This window comes from Dasypus novemcinctus, chromosome 5, assembly GCF_030445035.2.
Source record: "Dasypus novemcinctus isolate mDasNov1 chromosome 5, mDasNov1.1.hap2, whole genome shotgun sequence".
Taxonomy (NCBI): Eukaryota; Metazoa; Chordata; class Mammalia; order Cingulata; family Dasypodidae; genus Dasypus; species Dasypus novemcinctus.
The window spans coordinates 137,363,913-137,383,523 of NC_080677.1; the positions used below are offsets into that span (position 1 = coordinate 137,363,913).

The 19,611-nt window shown below is 35.6% G+C and overlaps 1 protein-coding gene across 10 annotated transcripts in view; it reads left to right on the forward strand.

Annotated features, from left to right (window-relative positions):
• RBM33 (RNA binding motif protein 33) overlaps window positions 1–19,611 on the forward strand; it is a 181,701-nt gene that overhangs the window by 45,680 nt on the left and 116,410 nt on the right. For all 10 annotated transcript variants that reach the window (XM_058297600.2, XM_058297601.2, XM_058297607.2 and 7 more), the window contains exon 3: window positions 5,326–5,374. In XM_058297600.2, the coding sequence (XP_058153583.1) occupies window positions 5,326–5,374 (49 nt within the window). The remainder of the gene's footprint in view (window positions 1–5,325; window positions 5,375–19,611) is intronic.

Consider the following 19,611-nt stretch of genomic DNA (forward strand, 5'->3'; position numbering starts at 1 on the left):
GCTTTTTTCATTTTCATGTTATCATTCCATCTTGTAGATAAATAAGTTTTTTTTTTTTAACTTGTTTTTGTTGAATTATTTGACAGTAGGTTGCAGGAATCATACCACTTACATGATGCTATTCTTCATTGTGTATTTCCTGCATACAAGGACGTTTATTTACATAACCACTGTGTAATTATCAAAATCAGGAAATTTAACAAATAGGCAATTCTATTTTCTTATTCTGTAGTGTATATTCAGATTTTGTCAAATCCCCCTTCCCCTCCTCCATGACATTGTCTGTTTCCTTAATGTACCACTTCAGGAGGTACATGATGTTGGTTAGGGTGGTTTCTCTTTTTTGTTTAGTTTGTCCTTAAGAAACCCTTCCCTACCCTGAGGTTTAAGTATTTCTGTATATTCGTATGGAAATTATAAAGTTTTTTATTTCTTTAAAAGACTACTTGGAATTGATAAAATTGATTGAATTTTAACTTATTTAGAATTTCAAGAATTTCAAACATAGAGAATAGTTTAATGAACCCAATCCAGCTTCAGCAGTTTTCAGTAAAACAGCCAATCTTGCTTTATTTCTGTACTCTGCAACCCCCTCAAATCACAGACGTAACTTATCTGTAAATATTTCAGAATCTATCTCTCTAAAAAATAAAGGACTTAAAATTTAACGACAATTCATTTATCATATCTAAAAAGAATTCTTTAATATTATTAAATGTTTTGTTAGTGTTCACATTTCCCTATCCCATGTATATGGGATGATACCCAACACATAGTGTAGATAATTGTCTGCATACTTTTTGTAGTTTGAATTGGGATTCAAATAAGGTCCATATATTGCATTTGGTATATCTTTTTAAAAAAATTTATTTCTCTCCCCTCCCCCCTCCCAGTTGTCTGCTCTCTGTGTCCATTCACTGTGTGTTCTTCTGTGACCGCTTCTATCCTTATCAGCAGCACTGGGAATCTGTGTTTCTTTTTGTTGTGTCATCTTGTTGTGTCAGCTCTCCGTTGTGCGGCACCGTTCCTGGGCAGGCTGCGCTTTCCTTCATGCTAGGTGGCTCTCCTTATGGGGCACACTCCTTGCGCGTGGAGCTCCCCTACGTGGGGGACACCCCTGCGTGACACAGCACTCCTTGCGCACATCAGCACTGCACATCACACCAGCTCCACACTAGTCAAGGAGGTCCTGTGTTTGAGCCGCAGACCTCTCATGTGGTAGATGGACACCCTATCCATTCTGCCAAGTCCGCTTCCCATGGTATATCTTTTAAGTGTGATTTAATGTATAGGTTCTTCTCTCATCTTCTTTTTTAGTTCCTTGCAATTTTTGTTGGTTTGTCTTGTATAATTTCTGTATTTGCTGATTTCATCCCCTTAGATTAAAAAAATATGTTCCTTTGTCCCTTGTATTTTCTGTATAGTTAGATATAGAGGTAATTGGATTCAAGTTTGAATTTGAGGAGGAGGAGGGGGCATGGCTGTGTCTTAGTTGGTGTTATAAACTGCCATCTTGGGCTCCAAAATGTCTGGTGAACTTTTTTTTTGTGATATTGTCAACCTATGATGATCAACATGGTGATATTCTAATTTTGTTTTCCTTCTTTGTGTATTAGCTGTAAAACTTCTATAAACTACTAAGTTCCTTTGAGAGAGGATAAATGCTTGCTTTCCTTTCATTTACGAGTTTTCAAAATAATGAGTTGGTTCCTTAGTATCCTGCAGGGGTGAGTGTTGTTTTCCAATCATTTTGAACTCCCAGAATTAAATATTGCCTGTGTTTTAATCCATTGTAGTTACTATCTTTATTGATGGTCTCATTGCCCCAATCTTTGTTCAGTGAGAATTTATTCACATTGGCTCCTAAGTTTTTTTGACTTGACTTTAGGTGTCTTTGGTAGCTTTCTTGATGATGGCGTTTATTTTTTGTTATAGTGTGAGACAGGATTTTAGTTTCATATTTTCCCCATCGTGAATGACTAGTTGTTCTACTATCATTTATTTAACCACTCTTCCTTTTTTTCACTGTTCTTCAGGGCATTTCGCATATATGAAGATACTGTTTCATGCATATTTATTTATTTGATATTTTGCAGTAGCCACAATAAAAAATTTGCAGATTAAGGAGAATGAATCAGAAATTGTTACGAAATGCTCTTGCTGCCATATTCCATTAACAATCACTGTTGAATCAACACCTGAAATTTCCATATTTTTAAAAAGATGTGCATTTATTAGTCTGTACTGAGGCAGGAAAGAGACCACATATTCAAAATATTTTTAACTGAAAATAATTTAGTGAAGGGTCTATTTATAGAGTAGAGTTTATGGAACTAATCAGAGCTCGCAAGGCATCCACAGAATATAGCAACAGTGAGAAGCCATTCCCACCCCTGGGCCTAAAAGGGGAAGAAATGATGTTATTAGAGCCCTGTGTGATCTTTAGTAGTGGAAGAAGGAGGCTGACTGGAGCTTTAGCTGTACAGGAATGCAGTCACTGCCAGTCATAGTGGACGTAGTACAGGGTGGGGTTATAACTCTCCTCCCACTTTTGGACATTCCATCAGTGCCTCCCATTGGGTGAACCTATCCAGAAGCCAGAGGCAAAGAGGGCCTGTGTGAAAACAATTCCATGTTCCACACCTTTCAGAACTCAGAGCACGGCAGAGACAGGAGGAAAATTTGACTGGGGAGAGGCAGGTATATGGAGAATATATATAGTAAAGTGCAGTTACAGCGTTAATAGTTTTTTTCTTGACAAAGTCTTTCACTGCTCAAGTTTAAAAAAATCCTTGCTTTCAGAGCACTAATTGTCTCTAATCTTTTTGATGAGAAATTTCTGTCAAAAAGCTTATTCTTGCTGAAAGAGTGCTTGCTGGTGTAATCGTTAGGGAAGTCTGCAGTTGAATGAAGGAAATGACTTCATCAGATGAGTGCTTATTTTCAAATAGTAACCATTACTGTCAATGAGCATTATGACTTTAGCTCTTTTAAGTACTAGGTTTCACCTAGTCATTTCCCTTAGTTTATTGTTGTTTTGGTGGAAATTGTTGTAAACTTGGTAGTTTTATATATTTTAAAAATTTCTTCCTTTTCTGTAATTCTTTTGTGAGGATCTAATTTTATGATGACTATTAGAGAAGTATATTCAATTTATGTGGAACGGGTACATCATCTTTAGGATTTGAAATCAGAAGCCAGATTGTCTGGGTTCACCTACTGGTTACACCACTTCCTTTTTGGGTGACCTTGGGCAAATTACTTAATATCTTAATGCCTTAGTTTCCACATTTTAAAAATCGGGGATAATATAAATATCTACCTGATAGAGTTGTTATGTCAGTTCAAAAGATATTGTAAAATACTGAAAATGGTGCCTGGCACATTGTATACTAATGGATGTTAGCTGTTTTCTTGAGTTGTTATTTATTCTTGTAATAATATGGACTTAATCCCATTATCTTTCAAACTCTTCTTATTTCTTGCCTTCATCTTTTTAAGTTACAGAAATAAGTACTGAAGCAAATACTTTATCTTCTGTCACACTGCACTCATTTAAAACATTATTTGTCTTTTTAAACAAATGCTTTTGTTTAGGAAAAAAAAACATTCAAGATGCATTTCTCATTTCCATATACTTCTCTTGTTAGCAAAAGTCACAAGCACTTTATATAGAGTTTTGTTTGTATACTTACTAACACCTGTTCTTATGGGTTTACGAGTATTTCTCAATTAGTGTCTTCTGCATAAATCATGTGTCTCCCATTTTTAGTTATTTAAAACCGTGACCTAGAGGAATGTTTGCTTTCAAATGGATGGTCATATTTTTCTTGGTCATCTAGTATCAAATTTCCAAATGGGGCTATTCTATATTTTATTTATATAAAGGGGTCTATATTTATATTTATATAAAGGGTTTTTCCTCTTCTTCCTGGGGATTGTAACATTGAAGATATTAAAATTTTATCTGAAAGATGATTTATGGATCCAAAATGTTGGAAGAAGCTCTGTTTTCTCATAACTATCTTAGTTATACAGGTCTATAAAATATTTTTTTCAAGGCTTGTTAATCTTTTGTCTTGGAAATAGCAATGCTGTGTGGCATTGGGCAAGTTATTTAATCTTTCTTGCCTTCATTCTCTTTCTCTATAAAATGAGAGCATAGGACTTAATGTAGCATAAGTTAAAATAACTTAGAAAGTCTTTAGTTCTTATAAAAAGAATAATAATCCTAGTGAAAATATTGGTTCATTTACATCTCCATTAACATTTACACTGAGTAATAGTTATTCAAATTGTGTTTCCTCCTAGATGTAAGTCCTTGAAGACATTTGCTAAGAGATTCGTTTCCCCAGAATTAAATATATAAATCAGTGATAATTATCTTCATCAACTGAAAAAGGTTGTTTTTGTTTTTGTTTTTAAAAATAAATACAGTGGGAAATGTCTTCATCTTCTTTTTTTTTTTTTTCATCTTCTTAATCTACTTCTGCACCTTTCCTAAACAATTTAACAGTAGATATTATCAAGGTTTCTTGATACACTGAACCAACCACATTTTGTACTAAACGAAGACACTGTAGGACCTTCAAGTTTTTGTCTTAAGTACTTATGGTCTTGCTAAAGCTTTCTGTTTTAATTATGAAAAAGCCTTCTCCTCATTGCTTCAAAACACAAACATGTTACAAGAAAACAGCAAATGACTGATAACGACTTCCATGCTATATAAAATAATTCCCTTAGTTACAGTGATTTAATTTTATGTCCTTATCGTCATTGATATTTCTTCCTCTTTTTTCTTCAATTTTTGACAATTTGATGAGTGTCAAAAGATCCTCCTGGTTTTGGTTTTTATTTTTTTTTAATTTATAAAGATTATTAAAAAGATGTTGACCATCTTTTCATTTTTCACCAGATAGTTTGAGGTAGAAGAAAGCTACTACTTATTACGGTTATTTCTTTTACTGATTATTGAACAGCTCCAAAGAGACTAAGTTCTCAAATTGAGACCAAAGTCTATTGCATGTTTTGGAGTAAGATGGCTGCGGGTGTGCAAAACTAAGATTAGAAGTCTAGAGAACTGCTTCTTACAGCAAAGCTTCTCCATACTTAAATGACAAAAGTTTTCCTATATACTGAAAAATAGTTTTTTTTATTATTAACAAAGGGAAAAAAAAGCATAGCAAACATAACGTGAAAGTTCCCAAGCCCTAAAGTCCTTGGTAAATTTCCCATTGACCTATGAACTTTGCAGTATAAATATTAGTATGACAAAGCAAATATCTAATAGGAATTACGTATTTAAATGTCTCTTTTTCTTTCTAGTGAACTTGAAGATGATTTACTTGGAGAAGATTTGCTGTCTGGCAAAAAGGTAAGAAATATAGGTCTTCTTGAAACTAAATGCTAGTCATTTAGTTGTACTTCAAGGAATAAATATATCACTTATCCATGGGATATATTATTGGAAAGTTGGGTCTAGATTAAAAAAAAAATTTTTTTAAATAAATCAGTTTTATTGGTACATATTAATAAAGCATAAAATTCATCCAAAGTGTACAATCAGTGTTATTTGGTATAATTACATAGTTGTGCATTCATCACTTCAATCACTATTAGAGCATTTTCATTATTTCAATAATAATAAGAAACAAAAAAACAGACAAACAAGAAAATTCTTCACTTCTCAATCTCTCCTTGTTTCCTCTGTTGTATATAGCTACTATTTCTGGCTTTTCTTGAAATTATTTATTAAACAGTTTTATTGAGATTTATTCACACACCGTATGATCTATCCAAGTGTAATAATCAATGGCTTTTAGTATAGTCATAATGTATGATTAAAATTTTGTGAGTAGAATCATTTTTTAAGTTTATAAAGAGAAGACTGATTAATCTGTTAGTATGTTCTCTGATAACTTACCAACTCCTAATTTTATGCAAATATTTTAGTTTCTGCTGTGTCCCAGATGCTCTAGTGGATAGTGGCTTTATGGAGAGCAGTAGCATAAAGTTATCACTTACCCCAAAGGAGCTTAACATTTGAAGGTTAATATCTTGCACAGTGGATTTGGAATTCATTTTTAGGGGTTACTGAGAGACATGCCTACATATAAACATACTAAAATTAACTAACATTTAAATGAGATTAAAGCGCTAAAACCAAAGGAAGATTTTTCTAAACCCTTTTGAGCAAGTAAAACCTCTTAAGCATGTATCTCTAATATATGTATATATATTTATATAACATGTATCTGTATACGTGTGTGCATTTATTTATGCCATATGCCATATATGAGAGCATAGGACTTAACGTAGCATAAGTTAAAATAACTTAAAAAGTCTTTAGTTCTTATAAAAAGAATAATAATCCTAGTGAAAATAGTATATTTTGAATATTATAAAACTATATATGTTAAAAGTTATATTAGTCAGCCAAAGGGGTGCTGATGCAAAATACCAGAAATCTGTTGGCTTTTATAACGAGTATTTATTTGGGGTAGAAACTTACAGTTACCAGGCCATAAAGCATAAGTTACTTCCCTCACCAAAGTCTGTTGCATGTTTTAGAGTAAGATAGCTGCCGGTGTTCAGTCTCCCTCTTCTCTTGGCTCCATGGTCCTAGCTTCTTCCAGTATCAGCTGTAGACTGGGATAAGTCTCTTCTCTCTTGCTCCTCTCAGGGCTCAGCTGTTTTGGTAGCTCTACAAGGTCAGCTGTAGACTACCAGGCTCTTTAGGCTTTGTCTCTCTTCCTGGGGCTCTGTTTTCTCTCGGCTCAGCTGCTCTGCTCGCTCCACAAGGCTAACTGAACCATCAGGAAAATGGCTCGTCTCTTTTCCCGGGGCCTCTGCTGTGTCTATGGAGCTGTCTCTATTCCTCTGTGTTTTTCTCCTGTATGTACACTTCCCGGCCTCCAGCTTAAAACTTCAACATCAAAACTCCAACTAACTCCTCCGCTCTGCCATGTAGTTTTCTCTTGGAGTCCCTGCCCACCAAGGGGGTGGGGACTCAGCATCCTACTGGTGTGGTCCAATCAAAGCCTTAATCATTATTTAATCAAGTAAAAGTGAAACCTCTGAATCCAATACAATCTAATATACAAACAGCCCAGTTTACAATGTAATCCAATATCTATTTTTGGATTCATAAACAATATCAAACTTTTACAGAAGTAGAAATGAAGAGTAAAGTGAAAGTGAAATATTAAATTATTATTAACAGTTGAAAAATATTCGTTATTCTCACTAAATATCAAGACAGATCTTTATGTTTAGTTTTTTAAAAGTCTTACATTGTGATCACTTTTTACTATCACTGACTGTTATACTTTTAGGTCAGAATTTTTCAAGAATATTAGTGGTATAAATTTATATTTCTAATTGTTATGCCAGAAAACAATATTTTGTTTGATCAGATTTGATTAGATTGGGCTTTGAATTTCATTTCTTAATATACTTGAAGATTTTGTACTTCAGTTCTGTCATTTTCTTATAACATTGTATTTCATTATTATTATTTTCTCTAAAGCACGAATTTTTGGTAAGATTCTTTTAAAAGCACTTTTCCTTTCTGTATTCTGTTTCTTATAGCCCTACAGCTGGCTTGGCCTAGACCTCCCCCCCAAATTCCCCTCCTTTAAATGACTCTGTCATCAACTATAATTGTAAGAATGAGTTATCTATAAATCTCCTTGATTTCATAATGATTATACTGGGAGACATGAAAATAAATTGAAAGTGAAAAACTAGTGAGAGTGCCTCTCAACCACTCCTTGTTGTAGAACTAACACTCTTGCCTCAGGTTGCCTCATTTATGGTGTATGCATATGACCATCTGATGTCTGGAACAAGTGAGGGTGCCATCCATATTGTGAATATTATCTGCATTGTCATGATTATAGGGTGAAATGCTATTATTTTCTTTCCATACATAGAGAATTATACATCCCTTGAAATACTCTCACTCATATTTGTGAGTCCATTACCCTACATATATACTTTTTCCTTTATTTATTTAAGATGCTTTAATAAAAATGTCAGATTTATACATATTTAAATGTATAGTATTTCTACGTAAAGTTGGATTTGTAACTCTGAACAAGCCTGATATATCATAGTTTCTATTCAGGGTGTTCTACTATAATAATTGTTAGCTATAATAATTCCCTTTTGGTATGAATATGTTTCAGTCCTGTAAAAATTTTGATTAGGACTCTCATTAGAGATGGGAAAATAATATTTGTTTTGGGTAGTAATGTTGTTTTAGGAAAGTAGCCTGTATTATTCAGGGTTCTATAAGGAAACAGAATCAGCAGGAGATATCTGTAAATAGTATGAGATTTTATGAAATTCTGTCACATGACCATGGGGATGCACAAATCCAGATTACATAGGCAGGCTGCAAACCAGGGGCACCTATGAAGGTCCAGTGAAGGTCCTTGATGAGTTCCTAGGAGATGTTGACTGTTCAAAGACGAGCTGGGAAATTCTCTCTGAAGGCTGAAATCACTTCTCCTTTTAAGGCATTCAGCTGATTGGATAAAATGTCACTCATTGCTGATGGCAATCAGCATCCCTTGTTGATGTAGATGTAATCAGCCGTCTATTCAGTAAACTCACTCATGACTGATGTTCATAAATGCACTTGTACTACATTTAGCCTAGTGCTTGCTTGACCAAACTACCGGGCACAATTACTTGGCCAAGTTAACACATTAGCCTGACCATCACAGTCTACCCCTTGTCAACTTGGCAGCCATACACATCACTTTAAACCATACTTAGTCTCTAAATAAAAACAATAACAGACATGCATATATATATTTCTGCCTAATACTATTCACCTGTCCTGTGTACAACTGGAAATGCATTAATCACCTGCATAATAGGGTGCAAGTCCTTGGGTAATATTAATTCTTAAACTTGACATCCTTAAATATTATGACAGGAACTAATACAACTTGTCATATGATAAGGGAAAGGGTTAGGGAAGAAAACATACAGTCATACTCATAACAAACAAGGAAGAAAGATTCAAGACTATTACAGTTCTTGTTTCTATAACTGGTCACGTGGTTGAAGTTCATATTTATTTTTACTTTCTTCCCCTCCCCATTCCATGTTCCTGTTACCCTTAGCAGGTACCTCAGTTGGCCGCAGGGTGACCCAAACTTCATTCCTGAAGATTCTGGGCCATTGTTAGTCCTGCTTGGATTGGGTTGTTGCAATTTTCCATTGACTTCAATCACAGGGCATGGCAGTACTAAGAGACACCCTAGAGGATCTTATGTATTCCTTCTGTATTCTAGACAAATTCTTCTTTACCCCCATTATGTAGATGCAATCCTATTACCCCTTGATAGTCAGGATCAGTCACCCCAAATGGAATCATTGTTGTGTTCCCTGTTGAAAGCACTCCTCCTTTTGAAACTAAGACCTGTAGACCAACAGCACTTAAGGTTGCAGGGACAGGAAGTAAAAATTTTTCTAGTGGATCATTAGGGGTAATAGTGAGTGGTGCCACTCCCATTTCCACCCCTTGATTCCTGTACCCATGAATCCTGGCTATGGGAGAAACAGTACCATAGAGTGGACACTGATTGAGAGCATACACAGCCCCCTGGAGAACATTGCCCCAGCCCTGCAAGGTATTGCCATCTGGTTGGCACTGTAATTGAGTCTTCAAAAGGCCTTTCCACCGGTCTTTCAATCCAGCTGCTTCAGGATGATGGGGAGCATGGTAAGACCAGTGGATTCTATTGACATGTGCCCATTCCCACATGTATTTGCTGTGAACTGGGTTCCCCCATCACATAGCCTTTTTAATTTTTTTGATTTTAAAAGGATTATATGGTTTTTGTAACTTGGTCACATTTCAGATGGGAATATGTATCTGATGCTTTATGAATGTTTCAGTGGGAGGGTTCTCTGTCTTGATCATTTTTGAAGTTTGTATATTTTGGTATAGTGTATGTTCCTCTTTCTTTTATGCCTCCTTCCCCCCCCCCCCAATATGAAAATTAAATACATGTGCTTTGTAGGAATCAAGTTTAGAACATATAAAAAAAGAAATAGTTAAAATAGATGTAAACTCTCTTGAATAACGTTTTGCCATACTTTGTCCATTCTTTTTCATGTGTTCTTTAATATACTTAAAATACTGTATGTATAACATTGCTTCTTTTTAAATTTAACATCTTATCTTCAGCATTTTTCTATTGTCATTAAACATTTTTAAAAAATATTTTATAGTGGCTACATAATATTTCAGTATTTGTATATACTATGGCATACCTGATAATGGTAATGTATGTTGAGGTTGTTTTCTAATTCTTTGCTTATGGTGACTTTAAAAAATTTAATTATGGAAAATTTCAAGCATATCCAAAAGAAGAGAGAACAGTATAATTTATCTGCATGCACCTGTCATCCAACTTCAGAAATTATCAGTTAATAGCAGTCTTGCTTCATCTTAAGTCCTCTACTTTTTACCTCCTGATTTATTTTGAAGTAATCTCAGACATAATGAGAAATTTTAATGTACAAATATTAGTATGCTTTTGGATTATTTTCTTAGGAAATTTCTATAATGGGAAATTTCCGGGCAAAGGGTATAAACATTTTAAAGTTTCTGCCTTATATTGCCACATTGCTTTCCAGAAATATTTTATGAATTATTATTCCCAGCACTGTGGAGTGAGCTGCTACAATGGCGTATTGTGGAAACACAGGTTTAGGGCACAACAGAAACTTTCAGCAAATGACCTCTTTAATACTTGTAGATCATAAAGAGTCCAGAAAGGGCAAATAATCTCTTTATTACTTACACAGCACATGGAGTCCAAAAGAGCAGGGGAAGAAGTCCCATCAGAGACTATCTCCTGGGGTGGCCAAAACTGCTCTGGGTTGGGAGTGGTAGATAAGCGCTCTGCACCCACTTCTCATTGGCAATGAGACACAAATCTATACTGTTTGAGTGTGGTTTTTATTCACCCTGAGGGGAACAAGCCCAGCCTCTGACAATTCTTGTTCTGAAAAGCATCCAGGGCTGCTTGTTCCTGGTTTCTTGGTTCAAGTTCTGGCTGGGCCTTTTCATTAGACTTAACATTTCCCCTGGGATATGGAATAGCACACAATAGAAGAGTAGGTGGTGCCAGTTTGGGGGAGGGGGTGTAGCGGAAGGCTGGAGGATGGCTTCCTAGTGTATGTTTGTGACTTCCCCAGAAAAGGAGGTAGGGGTAGGTGAGGTCTGGGTGATGGCTGCTGATAGTGGTTTGAAGCTTTATATACCCCAGACAGTTATGTTCTTAAAGTTAATTCATTCCTGTGGGTGTGGACCCGTTGTAACTGTGATCTTTCAATGAGTAGGGTCTTAACTTTAGATGTAAACCACCTCATTCAGGGAACCCTGAGTCTTTAATACTCTTATTGGAGTACTTTATAAGAATGAAATTCAGACAAAGAGAAAGCCACAGAAGCAAGAACCTGAAAGCAATGAAACATGGAAGAGAAAGGAGAGACCACCAGATGCTGCCATGTACCTTGCCATGTGACAGAAGAGTCCAGCACCACCTGCAGTTGATCTTTGGGGAGAAAACATTGCCTGACGATGCCTTGATTTGGACATTTTTTGTCTTGAAACTGTAAGGTTGGAAGCTAATATTCCCACTTTTAAAAGTCAATCTTTTTTTATGATATCTGTTTGCTGCAGCCTAGCAAACTAAAATATAGTTTAACATGTGTCTGTGACTTCCCTAACAGACAAAATAGAATTTAATTCAAAAAAGATTATAGGAGTCAGGAGACAAAGAAGGATATTATATGTTGATTAAAGGGTCAGTCCAGCAAGAAGGTATAATGATTATAAACGTGTACCTCACAACAGGACCTCAAAATATTTGAAGCAAAAATGGACAGAATTGAAGGGAGAAATAGTTCTACAATAAGGTACCACTTTCAGCAATTGTTAAACATCTGAGGAGATCAATAAGGAAATAGAGGACTTGAACAATACTAGTGACCAGTTAGACCTAATGGACATGTAGTATACTCCCCCTAACAACAGGAGTATACACATTATTCTCAAGTGCACTTGGAACATTTTCTAGGATAAATCATATGTTAGGCCACAAATCAGTCTTAGTATCTTTAAAAATATTGAAGTCATACAAAGTATCTAATGAGACTATAATGGAATAAAGCTAAATATCAGTAACATAAGGAAAACTGGGAAATTTACAAATATATGGGGATTAAATATAATTTCGACAACTGGTAAATGAAGTAAGGAAAATTAGAAAGTATCTTGAGATGAAGGAAAATGAAAACACAACATTCTAAAACTTATGGATGCAGTAAGAGTAGGGCTCACAGTGAAAAACATTTTTTTTAAAGATTTATTATTTATTTATCCCCCCCGCCCCTGCAGCTTGCTTGCTCTCTGCTCTCTGTGTCCATTTGCTGCGAGTTCTTCTGTGACTGCTTGTCTCCCTTTGTTGTGTCATCTTGCTGTGCAAGCTCTCCGCGGGTGTGGGCCAGTTTGCCTTTACAAGGAGGCCCTGGGACATGAACCCAGGGCCTCCCATATGGTAGAAGGGAACCCAATCAGTTGAGCCACAGCTGCTTCCCTCACAGTGAAATTTATACCTGTAAATGACTATTAAAAAATTGGAAAGATCATGAATCAGTAACCTAACTTTTTACCTAAACAAACTACAACAAGAAGACCATGCTGCTAAACCCGGAGTGAGCAGAAGGAGGGAATAGTAAAGGTTAGATCAGAGATAAATGGAAAATAGAAAAACAGAATCAACAAAACCAAAAGTTGGTTTTTTGTAAAGATCAATACAATTGACCAAACTTTAGCCAGACTGACAAAGAAAAAGGTTGGACACAGATAAAATCAGGAATGAAATTGGGGACGTTACTACCAACCTTACAAAAATAAAAAGGATTAGAAGGGGATACTGTGAAGAATTATATGCCAACATATTAGAAAACCTGGATGGAATAGACAAATTCTTTGAAACATTCAAATTACCTAATCTGACAGAAGAAGAAATAGGAAATCTCAACTGATTTGTAAAAGGTAGAGATTGAATTACTAATCATATACCTTCCACCAAAGAAAAGTCCTGGAGTAGATGGTTAAATAAGATTTAGCATCCTTCCCTTTCAAGCTCTTCCAAAAAAAAAGAGGAGGGATTTCTTCCTCACACATTCTATGAGGCCATATTACAATGGTACGAAAGCCAGATAAAGATAGCACAAGAAATGAAAATGACAGAAGTGTCTCTATGAATATAGATGCAAAAATCCTCAGAAAAGTAGAAGCATGCTTTGGAGATATTTCAGGTTCAGGTTCAGACCACTGCAATAAAGTGAATAGCGCAGTAAAGCAAGTCAAATTTTTCAGTATCCTAGTGCATATGAAAGGTTTTTTTACACCAAACTGTAGTCTAAGTATGCAGTAGCATTATGTCTAAAAAACCAAGATACGTTTCTTAATTATAGTGTGACACACAGTTATGAAGTTAGCACATGCTGTTGGAAAAATCAGTAGACTTGCTTGATGCAGGGTTTCCACAAAACTTGAATTTGTAAAACATGCCTTATCTGTGAAGTACAATAAAGTGAAATGCAATAAAACAAGGTATGTCTGTACTAGCAGCCAAATCTAACGGTATATTAAATGGATTATACACCATGACCAAGTGAGAGTTATTCCAGAAATGCAAGGATGGTTCAATATAAGAAAATCAGTATAATATACTAAACTAATAAAATGAACAGGAGAAAACACTCCATCTCAATTGATGGAGAAAAAACATCTGACAAAATCTAACATCCTTTCAGATAAAAATACCAAGAAGACTAGAAATAGATGGGGTCTTTCTCAACATGATAAACAGCACTTATAAAAACCCACAGCAAATATTATATCTAATGGTGAAAGACTGAAAATATTCCCTCCCAGATGAGGCACAAGACAAGAATGCCCACTGTCACAATTGTTTTCAACATTGTACTGGAAAGTTCTCTCCAGAGGAGTCAAGCAAGACAAACAAAAAAGGATCCAAACTGGAAAGGAAGAAATAAAATTATCCCTGTTTATAAATGACATGATCTTATATTTAGAAAATCCCACAATCCACAAGAGCACTACTAGAACTAATAAAGGAATTGAGCAAATTTTCAGGATGCAGGATAAACATGCAAAAGTCAGTTGAGTTTTTATATACCAGTAATGAACAATCTGAAAAGGAAAATCTAAACAATAGCGTCTAAAAGGTAAAATACCTAGGAATAAATTTAAGGAGGTAAAAGGCTTATTTATACACTGAAAATTACAAAACATTGCTGAAAGAAATGTAATAAGGCTTAAATAATTGGAAAGGCATCCTGTGATCCTGGATTGGATGCCTTAATATTGTTAAGATACCACTATTTCCTAAAGTGATTTATGTATTCAATGCCGTCCCTTAAAAATTCCAGCAGTCTTTTTTTTGCAGAAATGGAAAAGCTCATCCTCATGTTCATGTGGAATTGCAAGAGGCTGTAAATAGCGAGAACAACCTTGGGAGAAAAAGAACAAAGTTGTAGGACTCACATTTCCTTGTTTCAAAACTTACAACAAAGCTATAGTAATTAAAACAGCCGCCCCGTGCCAGAAAAGCTCAGCCTCCTCAGGAGTGATGCCACACACACGGAGGGCTGACGCAGCAAGATGATGCAGCAAAAAAGCGACACAGTTTCTGGTGCTGCATGACACGAATGCAAGCAGACACAGAAGAACACACAGCGAATGAACACAGAGAGTCGACAATGGGGGGCATGACAACAGGGAGAGAAATAAATAAAATCTAAAGCAAAAAACAAAATAGTATGGAGCTGGCATAAGGATAGATACATAAACCAATGGAATAGAATTGGGTAGCTAGAGATATATCCACACATCTATGGCCAGTTGACTTTTGACAAGGATGTTAATTCTATTCAGTGGGGGAAATAATACTCTTTTCAACAAATGGTGCTGGGACAAGTGGAAATCCACATGTAAAAAATAAATGTCGGGAGCAGATGTAGCTCAAGTGGTTGAATGCCTGCTTCCCATATATGAGGTCCCACGTTCGATTCTTTTAAAAAATGTAACCGCCCTACCTCTCATCATATATGAAAATAGTAAATCAAAGCAGATCAATGACATAATATAAGGGCTGATACTATAAAACTCTTACACGAAAACCTGAAGAAATACCTTCAGGACCTCATAGTAGGCAGTGGATTTTACACCAAAAGCATGCATCAAAGACCATCATCAAGAAAGTAAAAAGACAACCTACAGAATGGAAGAAAATATTTTTAAACCATACATCTGATAAAGGTTTAATGCCTGGAATATATAGAAAGTACTCCTACAACTCATCAACAAAAAGACAGTCCAATTAAAAAATGGGCCAAGGATTTAAATAGTCATTTCTACAAAAAGGGTATTCAAATGGCCTATATAAATATATGAAAAGATGTTCATCATCACTAGCCATTAGGGAAATGCAGTTAAAACTATGCTGTGATAACACTTTCTACCCACTAGGATGTCTTTTTTTTTTTTAAGCTGAAAATAACAAGTGTTAGGAAGTGAGAAATAGGAACCCTAGTACATTTTTGGTGAGAATGTGAAATGGTGCAGCCACAGCAAAAACAATAGTTTACCAGTTCCTCAGAAACAATTACTGTGTAATCCAGCAATTCCATTCCTAGGTATATACCCCCCAAAATTCAAAGCATGGATTTGAACCTATATTTGTACACCATTGTTTATTGCAGCATTATTCACAGTAGCCAGAAGGTGGAAGCAAACCCAGGTATCCCTCAACAGATGCATGGATAAAATATGGTATATTCATAAAATGGAGTATTATTCACCCATAAAAAGAAGTGAAATTTTGGAGCATGCTGTAACATGGATGATCCTGAAGACATCAAGTTGAGTAAAATAAGTCAGGCACAAAAGGACAAATATTTTATAATTTCTCTCAGATGAAGTATAATCAAATTTGAGGGATAATCAGATTCATAGAAGGTAGAACAATGGTTACTGGAGTGTGACGAGGGGAGGGTCTGTCGTTAATTTTAAAATGAGTAAGAGATTTGGTTTGGGATTTTGAAAATAGTCTGGAAATAGATTTTTTTTTTAAAGATTTATTTATTTTCCCCCCTTCCCCTCTTCCCACCCTGCTGTTTTTGCTGTCTGTGCTGTCTTCTCATTTTCTCTTCTCTTGAATTCACCAGATTTCCATCCTGGAGACCTCGGATAGGGAGAGAGGTTCCCTGTCAATTTTGCCACCTTAGCTCCTGGTTTCTGCTGTGCTCCACCTTGACTCTCCCCTTGTCTGTCTTTCGATGCGTTATCATCTTGCTGCGTGACTCACTTGTGTGGGATATTGGCTCACCATGTGGGCACTCGTGTGGGAAGTCGTGCAGGCACTGGCTTATCACGCGGGCACTTGTTCAGGCACTGGCTTGCCACGTGGGCACGATTTCTCTTCTTTTTTTTCACCAGGAGGCCCAAGGGATTGAACCCACGTCCTCCCATATGGTAGGCAGAAGCTCTATCACTTGAGCACATCCACTTCCCTGGAAATAGATATTGGTGAAAGTTACATAGTATTGTCAATATACTTTTATTTTTTTTAAATATATTTTTTAAATCGTAAAAGATACTTAGATTACATAAATGTTACATAAAAATATAGGAGATTCCCATATGCCCTGCTCCCTACATCACCCACATTTTCCCACATTAACAACATTCTTCATTAGTGGGATACATTTGTTAAAATTGATGTAAACATTTTGGAGTATTGCCACCAAGCATGGATTATAGTTTACATTGTAGTTTACACTCGTCTCCAGCACAGTTTTGTAGGTTATGGCAAGATATGTAATGTCCTGTATCTGTCGTTGATATCATTCAGGACAATTCCTAAATCCTGAAAATGCCCACATAATACACCTGTTTCCCCTTCCTACCCTCAGAACCTCCAGCAGCCATTGTTTCCACATCAGTGATATTTCTTCCATTGCTAGAATCACAGTAAGTCTATGGTAGAGTACCAGTAAGTCTACTTTAGTCTGTAGTTCATTCCCCAATCCTGAGGATTCTGGGATGGTGATGCCCACTCCACCTCTAATTGAGGGGGGAGGGCTTCGATCCCATGGGGCAGATGGACGAAACTCTCTTGCTTGAAGTTGTAGAGTCTTTCGGTTTTTGGGATTATCATTGTCCATCATCATCTTGTTAGTTGTCCTGGGTGAGTCCAGTGAACTGGAGAGTAAGTGTTAAAACTCTGTTGAGATTCAGGGCCCAGCTGGCATATGGACAGCCCAAATCCTAGTACTAATTATAATTTCAAATAGAAGGATCAGAAGAGCCATGTTTAGGGAAACCACAGGTGAGTCTGTCTCTCACACAAGGGAGCATAAATCAATATACTTTAATGTCAAAGAATTATCCACTTAAAATGATTAAATGATTCTTATGCCACATATGTTTTATCACAATTAAAAATAAATTATTGAAAAAAATTCAAGTTTGTAAATTTAGCATGAAGCAGGCTGGCATGACCAAATTAGAATGTTTAGAAATTGCATAGAATTGAGATAGAGTTAGCTCTTTATATATAATTCCTTCTTTAGCTTCTGTACTTTGTGTTTGCCAAACTAGTGCTGGAATGGTATTCTTCTGTTCTCCAGGTCATTCTTTATTTCATGGGTTGCTACTGTTGCAGAATGGGGAATAAAGTTACTCCTACATTTTTAGGAGTATTGGACAGAACCATTCTTTTCCTTTCTTTCTTGCCTCTGTTTTCCCATGGCAAGAATGACCTGTGTGTTTCTTAAGGTTCCAAGAAAGGTTTTCACTATCATTCATGGCCCACTTTCTCCCAATACTTTGGGGTCTCTCAGCCCTACTTTCCTGCAGACCAGCCTGAGCAGAATCATCCTTCTTACTACTCCATCTTGTCTGAGAAGATAGTTCACTCAGATTCTTTGGGATGTAGTTGAAAATAGTTTGGGCCTCAAGTATTTTGTCTGTCTCTCCATTCCAACTCTGTCAGTAAAGCAGTGTATATTTATCTTTGCCTTCTTCATCTGTTAGTTGGTTCAGAATCAATAGAGAAAATGAATCCTCAGAACTATTTGACTACCATTAGGAATCACCACAACATGTATTCCTCTTTTTTTTTTTTAATGAATTATTGGTTCATTGACTTTTTGCAAATACATGAGGATTAACTAAAAAATTCAACAAAGAAGTCCTACTTGAATGAAATTTTGCTTTTATTGAATTGCAAATTTTTAAAGATTTGCTGAGATTTTATTTCATGAATTGTTGGATAGCTAAGCCTAGTCTGGTTTGTCCTTGGCAGACCTGTTAATATTAATAACATCTCCTTTTACTCTCACAACTGGCCCAGTTTGGATGACAGATAATATGGTCAACTAAGCTAAACTTCATTTTAGGTCTGTTAAACTCAGTATCGTTTTCATACAGATCCATTTCCTCCTTTTCTCATAAACTGACTGATGATGTGGTGCTTGTTATTTTATTTTTGTCTTATTAAATGCCAGTGATTAGGTGGAGACCCTTGGGATAACTTCTCTATGAAATGAGATTGAATATATTTTTTTTAATTTAAAATACTTAAGGAATAATGTCAGACTAATTTGAGAAACCTGTTTTTGTAACTTGTATAGAGCTAGAAAGGAATTGCTTATATATGCTTGTTTCATCTTTAAGGAGAAAATTCAAGCCTTTTTTCCTCTCCTTTTTTCCTGCGAAAGACCTCAGCCATATATATTGTGTGTGTGTGTGTGTGTGTCTGATTGTCTTTAGGAGGGGGATGTGCTAATTTATATTGCAATTTGTATGTATAAATCGTTTTAGGAGGAGAAAAGTTTGTGTTTTTTGTTTCCCCTCAAGTACTGGTATACATTTAACTTAGCAAAATCTGCAGCTCAGTATTACTCTTTGATAGGTTAATATGAATATATAGCTCTACCCAGAACAGGTATAAGGAACTGAGCTAGTAATAGTTATTGCCATATGTGATCTGCATTGGATAAACCAGAGTTTTATCATAGTCCCTTACCATTTCAATTTGTAATCCAGTTATCTAAAATCTGCTTATTTCTAAAATTAGTTTGTTTGTTTGTTTAAAAGCCTTTAGATTTTGGATACTAACAGTTTTAAATGTAGTCAAAATTTAAGGATACCAGTCTTTTCTATGTATGATAAAAAAATTGTTTTTAGAACCCTACCAAAGAACTCTTCCTTTTTTCCTTTTGTGTTAGAACTAGAATAAACTTGATCATTATACTTGCTACATGTATACTGACTTGCCTGTGGCACCTAAAAATTAGTCTGGGGCAATTAGGTAGTATGCCACTATGTCAATTCTCTTGGTTTTCAATTTGTAATATCAAACCAGGAAAACTTTCTGGGTGATAAATGCTTTATTAACATAAGGTTAGAAACAATCCAATCAGAATAATTTTGCTCTTTTGTAACAATTCATTTTATCTAGGTAACATGCAATAATTAGATTT